This window comes from Nicotiana tomentosiformis, chromosome 8, assembly GCF_000390325.3.
Source record: "Nicotiana tomentosiformis chromosome 8, ASM39032v3, whole genome shotgun sequence".
In the NCBI taxonomy this organism is placed as follows: Eukaryota; Viridiplantae; Streptophyta; class Magnoliopsida; order Solanales; family Solanaceae; genus Nicotiana; species Nicotiana tomentosiformis.
Window position 1 is genome coordinate 19,466,001 of NC_090819.1, and position 8,463 is coordinate 19,474,463.

General features: G+C 40.5%; 1 protein-coding gene across 1 annotated transcript; it reads right to left on the reverse strand.

The window, feature by feature from the left end:
• Positions 1-679: 679 nt before the first annotated feature.
• On the reverse strand, positions 680-1,513 carry LOC138897147 (uncharacterized). The gene has a single exon (XM_070183106.1). The coding sequence runs from the start codon at positions 1,511-1,513 to the stop codon at positions 680-682; it is 834 nt and encodes a 277-aa protein (XP_070039207.1).
• Between the last annotated feature and the right edge of the window lie 6,950 nt (positions 1,514-8,463).

Below are 8,463 nucleotides of genomic sequence, written 5' to 3' on the forward strand. Positions count from 1 at the left end.
CAGTCGTGCCCCCTTTCTTTGGGACACATTGCACCAGAGAGGTCCGCGAGCTGTCAGAAATAGGGTAAACTACCCCAGTATCCAACCACTTTATGATCTCCTTCTTTACCACCTCTTACATTGCTTCATTTAACCTTCTTTGATGTTCAGTGAAGGGTTTGGTATCCTTCTCCAAAATAATCTTGTGCAATAAAAAAAGGGGGGGCTTATACCCCGAATATCCGCCAGTGTCCATCCTATAGCTTTCTTCCTTTTTTGAAGCACCGCCAAAGTAGAATCTACCTGCACGTTAGTCAAGCAAGAGGAAAGAATAACAGGTAAAGTAGAACATGTGCCAAGAAACTCATACCTGAGATGTGAAGACAATGGCTTTAACTCCAAAGTGGGAGGCTCCTCGATCGAGGGCTTTGTTGGAGGAGTCTTCCGGTTCTCAAGATCTAAGGATAATTTTTGGGGTTCATAAGTATACGACCCCATTCCTTGTAATGCATTTACACATTCCATATAGTCATCCTTCTCATCATCATCATGATTAAGCAATACAGCCTCCAAAGTATCATCAGCATTCATCATGGCACTAGTATCATCAACAATCACCTCGGTGACTAAGTCCACAAACGAACAAACTTTGTTGCTATTCGGTTGCCTCATAGATTTGTACTCATGAAAAACCACCATTTCACTCACCGGCTTCCACATAAACAAGAGCCTTACCCGTGGCAAGGAAAGGTCTACCCAAGATAATAGGCACCTCATAGTCCACTTTGCAGTCAAGAATTACAAAGTCCGCCGGGAGGGTGGACTTATCAACACGAACCAACACATCATCAATAATACCCAATGGTCTCTTCATAGTACGATCTGTCATTTGTAACCTCATAGATATGGGTCTTGGTTGCCCAATTCCCAATGTTTTAAACACTGAGTAGGGCATCAAGTTGATACTCGTCCCTAGATCACATAGAGCTTTGGCAAAGTCGGCGCTTCTAATAGTGCAAGGGATTGTGAAAGCGCCAGGATCTTCCAATTTCGGAGCTATTGAATGCACAATAGCACTCACTTGATGTGTCATCTTGATAGTCTCACAATTCATTGATCTTTTCTTTGTCACCAAATCTTTCATGAACTTTTCATAACCGGCCATTTGTTCCAACGCCTCAACCAATGGCACATTAATGGATAAGCTCTTCATCATGTCAATAAACCTCTTGAATTGGTTCCCACTATTTTGCTTGGCGAGCCTTTTAGCGTATGGAGGAGGAGGCCTTAGCATTGGTGCCTTGGCCTTTTGCACTGCCAGTTCCGGTATGTTTATTATGTATTCCCTAGATGGGTTCACTTCTTTTTGGGTCTCCTCAGCACTCTCATCAATGTCAATTTTTACTTCATCATTAGCTTGAACCACATTGCTTGGAATCTTATCTTCTTGAACCACTACATCATCATCCACATTTCTTCTTAGATTTGAGGTGGTTGCATCTCCACCTCTTCCACTCCTTGTTGTTATGGCCATGGCATGTCCCGTATTATTTTCACCCTTCGGGTTCACCACCGTATCACTAGGTAGTGTCCCCTTAGGACGAGTGTTTAAAGCTTGCGATATTTGCCCCAATTGAACTTCCAAATTGCGGATTGAAGTGTTGTGAGAGGCTAATTGAGCATCGGAGTCGGCATTTTTCTCCATTATTTGTTTGAACATATTTTTAATCCGTCCAATCTCATTGTTGGAAGAACTAGAATCTTGAGATAGATAAGGAGGCGGGTTGTTTGGTTGTTGATACATCGGGAGCCTTTGAGATCCCGACCCCCGATTCCCTTGCTTACCGTTCCAACCCCCTTGGTTGTTGCCTCCCCAATATCCTTGATTGTTGCCACCCCAATTGCCTTGGTTGCCTTGATTATTCCAATTGTCTTGATTATTGTTATTATTCCAATTACCTTGATTGTTGGTACCACCACTCCAATTTCCTTGGTGGTTTTGATTGTTCCAATTTTCTTGATTTCCTTGAGATCGCCATTGTTGATTCGGGACTTGAAAGTTGTTCTTTTGCCCTTGGTAATTGTTGACGTATTGCTCTTCTTCTTCTTGCTCATTATACGAATCACCTTGGTCATACCCACTATCATCTTGCATGAATTGTTTCAGACAATTTTGCCCTTGTTGACCTTTTTATCGTCTCTTGTTCATCATCATATTTACACCTTCCATCGCATTCACTTGTTTCGACCCTTGAACTGTTTGCAACTGAGCTTTGGCCAATTGGTTTATTGTGGTTGTTAACTTTGCGATAGCTTGCCCATGATCATGTAGTTCCTTGTGTAGGTGAATAGCATTTGAGTCACCTTGTGGAACATTGGCCCTACTTTGCCATACCAATGAGGTATCTGCCATCTCATCCAAAATTTCACAAGCTTCGGCATAAGGTGTGTTCATGAAGTTTCCGCCGGCGAGTTCATTTACCATACATTGATTTGTTGTGTTGATCCCCCTGTAGAAGGTTTGTTGAATCATGGCCTCGGTCATATCATTATTCGGGCACTCTTTAACCATGGTACGATATCTTTCCCAAATCTCGTGTAATGGCTCATTGGGCTCTTGCTTGAACACTAGAATTTCATACCATAGTGTAGCCATGTGCCCCGGAGAGAAGAATTTGGCAATGAATTTTTCGGCCAACTCATCGCATGTATGGATGGAATGATTGGGCAATCTCTCTAACAAGTCCAATGCTTTTCCCCGTAAAGAAAAGGGAAATAGCCTCAACCTTAACGCGTCCTCAGAAACATTGGTTTGCTTGCTCCCCCAACAAGTATCGACGAACCCCTTGAGATGCTTGTAAGCATTTTGATTTAGAGCACATGTGAAGAATCCCCATTGCTCAAGTAGTGTAAGCATCACGTTGGTGATTTGGAAGTTGCCCGCCCTAATGCGAGGCAGGACTATAACACTTGTATAACCCTAGTTCAGCAACACCCGATGTGCTGCCGCTCTTGGTAGAGGTGGGGAGAGGGATGTGAACATTATCATGAGGCTGTCGGCCTCGCCTATTTGCTTGAGGTTCGGGAAGAACCTCATCTCCTTGATCATCATCGACTTCCTCCCCCAATGGAAAATTACTAATGGGCTCGTTGTTGAGAGCCATTCTCGTACCTATAACCAATTCAAAAACAAAATTAGTGACTCGGAAGGAAAAGAAGACAAATCACACAAAAACCTATATATATATATATATATATATATATATATATATATATATATATATATATATATATAGCTAAATCCGTTTAACTCCCCAGAAACGGCGCCAAAAAATTAATGTCGCCCAAACTCACACCACAAATATAGGTAGTGAGGCGGTCGAAGCAATAATAAAATCCAACATAAGTCGGAGTCAAATCCTCAGGGAGTTAGAATTGGGATTAGGTATATATTTAGTGTAATTGTACGATATGCCTTAGATTACACTTCCACATTCTTGTTTGTTGTTTTTACTTCTACTTTAAACTATTGATTGCAATTATAAAACTAGAAGACAATATTTTTGGTTTTGGATATTTTCCAAATGATAAAAGATCTAGGGTCGTGACATCTATCTAGGTGGTTACCTAATGGGTTGTAAACTCTAGGGTAAGTTTGATTAGTCGGGGTTGTAATATAGCAATCACACGCAATTACCCACTCTATACCTCTCGGTAGTTTGAGGAATTTTGCCCAATTTGGCTTTCTCAAGTCCAAATGGGTATTGCACAAAACAAGTGATAAATGCTCAAGTCGGGTCTTACTATCTCTAGATTCAACCCTTTAAATTGGGGATATCAATTTCTTGAGTTCAGTCCAATTTCTTGTTAGCCAAGTTTTCCTAGACTTAGTCTCTCTTTCTCAAGTAGAGATTAAGTCAATTAGGCATGAATCAATGTTTGCAACCATTAATTCTTGAATTCAAGCAATAACTAGGCTAAATATCACTAACCCAATCACAAACAAGTTCTAAATCAATCACTCATTAAGTACCCACACTAGGGTTGGGCCACAACCCTAGCTAGAAATTTATCTACTCATGAAAAATGAAGAAATACAAGAAGAAATTAAGATAGAATGCATAATAATTGATTAGGGAAAGAAAACCTAATGTTTAGAAGCTAATCTAGTATAATATTACTCAAAACAGTAAAGAAAAATGACTCAGGTGCTCTCCCAAAACAAAATTTACTCTAAAAATGACAAAAAGTTCTATTTATACTAAGCTGAAAATATCTGACAAAAATGCCCTTGCGGAGGTTGTGCGGCCGCACAATTCTGTGTGCGGTACAATTCTGTGTGTGGTCCGCACTCTGAGCTTGACTGGTCAACTGGGCCTTCTGCGGTCGCATAAAAGTGCGGCCGCATCCCACAATTATGAGTGAGGCCGCACTTGTCATCCTGCGGCCGCACAATTATGGTGCGGTCCGCATATCTTCAGCGTGCCCAAAAACTAACTCTCTGAGTCTCCTCTTCTGCGGCCGCACAATAATTGTGCGGTCCGCATACTCTGAAGGACATCTCATAGTGATGTTTTATTGTTCTGCGGCCGCACACAGTATTGTGCGGTCCGCACTATGGGCCTTTTTTCCTTGTTTTGTCCCTTGTCCATTTTTGACTCCTTTATGAGTTGATTTTGACTTCTTTGGCTCGTCTCCCAATATTCCTACACGAAAGCACATTTTATTAGTTCCCGGGAATACCTTTAATCATTTTTGAGCTAAAACGCAAGTAATAGAGAGCAAATAAGCGGTCAAAATCCCTACTTATCACCTGCCCCATACAATAATGAGTGATTGAGTACTCTGAGAGTGTGAGTATATGAGTTCATGACTAAGATGTATTGCATTTGATATGCGTACTTGAGATACATGCATAGAGATGCATTCCCTTATGCTACTCGGTTTTTTGTCACATTCATGATTTCACATGTATATTGACATGTAGGCATAGGGTTGTATTTTCCTCATACTATCTGAAAATGAAACATCTTATTTATTGTTAAAAGGATTTTTTGGGGAAAAATCACAGTTGTCAAACTTACTCATATATTTTGGGGTTTTCGGAGAAATATTTGGGATCTACTGATATACTTGAAAAGCATGACTACTTCCCGTAACTGTGAACGAGCTGAGTTATTTCTTGTACCATCTTTACTATATTGTTATGAACTGTTGATGGTTATTGGAGTTGGACTCTGACCCTTGTCCCAGCTCGTCGCTACTTTCAACCCAATGTTAGGTTTGTTACTTATTGAGTACATGGGGTCGGGTGTACTCATACAACACTTCTGCACTTGCCTGCAGATGTTGGATGCTGAGGTTGCTGCGTTCGGAGGGAGCTGGATCGGAAGATGTACATGCGTTCCAGTTATGGCTATCACTAGTCCTTGGTAGCATTAGATTCGAATTCTGTTTATTTACATTTCAAACAGATGTTATAATTATTTCAGTTCAGTTTTGTAAAGAAATCAAAATCTTAGACACTCATGATTTGTACTACCAGTCCTTGGGGAGTTGTATAAAATTCAGTTATCTCATCTTTGACTCACATCAGTATTATTATATTGTGTTTTACTGTTAATTGGCTTACCTAGCGGGTTGGGTTAGGTGTCATCACGACAGTTTGGATTTTAGATCATAACAAGTTGGTATCAGAGTTCTAGGTTCATAGGTTCTATGAGTCATGAGCAAGTGTCTAGTAGAGTCTTGCGGATCGGTATGATGATGTACATACCTATCTTTGAGAGGCTATGGGGCATTTAGGATAATTTCTCATCTTTCTTTCCTTATCGTGTGGAAATTGATTCAGCTTGAAACATAACTCTTTGAATTCCCTCCACGCGTTCGTGTGCGCGTGTGAGCGCTCGACATAAGTTGTGCATTGCCGGCTTATGATTTCATGGATAAGGTGCAAGGTGTGGTTTCTGTGTGATGATGATGGGCCAGTCTGGAGAACTTGAGGTCGGGTTTTGACTGTAGATTGAGCAAGGGGGTTTCGGGTGTGTGAGCTCATGCTTTTGGACTTATATGCCCGGTAGTGTCCCTATGAGTGAAATTTGTGGCTCGATGAGTGGCTAAATGACTATATGATGAGTATAATGTGATGGCAGAATATGTTTAGGTGGTTTGAATGTGGCGAGAAGGGTTTTCTTGATATGTGAAAAGGACTATTGGGTGCTTGATTTCTGTCTTGATGCAACGTATAGTCTTGAGTTATGAGAGCGTTGAAAGATTTTTCATGTTGTTTAATTGTGTAATGAAGTAGATTTTCATATCTTGTTGATTAGTTCAAACTCAGGAAAATTAAATAATTGCGTAGTAATTGTGGTTGTGAAAGGGTATAGAGAGATGTTAGTTTGAGGCTAAGTAGGTGGGTTATAACCTGCGGGGTAATCCACGGGTGTGTGATCCTTATAATGTCGTGTAGAGAGTTTTTTTTCTACCAGCGGGGTATATGTGTTGAGATTTGAATTTGAATTTGGTTGAGAAAGTCGACATGACCTTCACGTGGATGCACGCAAGCTTAGTAGATGATTTGAGGTACTATATGGTTTGTGTTATGTGAGCTTATGAAGGATTTAGTTGAATCTCCCTATGGTATTATGGTAGTAATAGAGTATGGGTATTGCAAGTTATCGAGTGTTTTGATCTATGGCTTTGAGCCAAGTGGGGGAGTTTGCTATCACCGATTTAATTGTGTGGTTATGTGTTGTACTGGTTTAGGTTTGAGGCATACTTGTGAATCAGATATGACTTGCAGAGGTGGATATTGAGGATGACTCGAGTAAAGAAATTTCTGGATACGGGTTATATTACACTTTATAGGTATATGGAAATCATGGAATGAGTTGAGTTGTTATTCGTGATAGATGTAGTGTTCACGGTGTATGAATTTGCTCGGTTGCGTTAAGGCAATATTACTTCTTTGGGGTGTTGTTGTGCTAATGGGGAACAGGTCATTTGGCCCGTTTGAGTGACACAATTGAGATTTGAGCAGAATGGATGACTCTCAAGAAGGATCCAATGGATTCAAGAATTATATGTAGCAATTAAAAATGTATTCGGATTTGTACATGGTTAGGATATAAGATTTACATTGGATGGTGTCGAGACTCGCGATATTTTTATATCATTATGGATTTTACATTTCAGTATTAGAAAGGTGAAGGAAATGACTTTAGATTCACAGGAGGTCTCTTCAGAGTGGGTATCTTGGTTGTGGTACGTTTGGGTGCTTAAGAGGGAATACAACGGCTTAGGGCCTTAGGACAGAGTGGTTTTATGATAGGATCTCTTGTGGTGAACTTTGAGTAAGGATCGTGGTATTCTAGTAAGGAGAAGTGTGAGCTTGAGGGCAATTCGAAAGGACTCGAAGAAGTAGGACAATTTGATAGTATGTTGGATCAGCACGGTAATGGGTATGATTGTTTCTTTGGGAACTTATGATGTGGTGAGTCTCTACAGGTATTTCGTGGCAATTCTCTTGGGTTGGACGACCTGTGCGGCTTGGTTGAGTTAGAGATATTCAGTTCTCGATGATTTTTGCCACGGTTTTAGATGGATATTTCCTACCGGCGTGAGGAGCATGTTGCGTATTGTGATTTTCTCTTGGATGGGATCAAATGGAAGTTTTCTGACTAATCGGGTATATATTCTACTGGAATCGCAGTTGATTATAGGATTCTCGTACTTTTCATATGATGGAATGATAGATGTGGTGTGTTGTGAGGGGGCTGAGATTTGTATGTGCAAGGTCACGGTCCGGATTTGGAAGGGAAGGTCATAAAATTTGGACAGCATTGGCAGTTTTAGATATTTAAATGAGTGTTATAACTAATTGATAATTTTTTGAGAAGGGTGTGCATTTCAGAAGGCACACTATGTGTGTGTTGACTTATGGATGCTTCATTGGTATTGCAGTACTCGCCTGGTTAATTGACTATTGATATTCAAATTTTTGCTATGTGGCACGGGAGAATTTTAGAAGTATTCCTCGTGGGATGATCGTGTATAAGAGATATGTTAGACATTCAGGTGGTGGAGTTGGGATCGGATATGGTAATTCATGTCTTCTATGGACTTGGAGACCAGGAGTTCTCAGAAACAAATTGTTTCGTGGTTGTGGAATGTGAAGATGTGACCAAAACTAGCCAGATGATAGTCTGTGTTATGGTTAATTCATTGTGGACTTTCACAGGGTTATGTATCTATTTGTGAGTGACCAGAGTGTATTTGGAGTCCATTGGCAGGCCCAATGAGGATGTGTATTCTACACCGGGTCGGATTGGTTGACTCTATACTGCTATTATCGAGGGAAGTGCTATTCGATAGAGTTGAGCTTATTCGTGTTCTGATATGATCTATGTGTTACTCTTCTATTCTACGAGGGGTTGTGATTTGTTGGTTATAATCACACATGGTGTGGTTCTGTTTGGGTCTTAT

Coding starts and splice junctions, on each gene's coding strand:
- LOC138897147 (XM_070183106.1), bottom strand. CDS start 1,513: ATGGCCATAACAACAAGGAGTGGAAGAGGTGGAGATGCAACCACCTCA.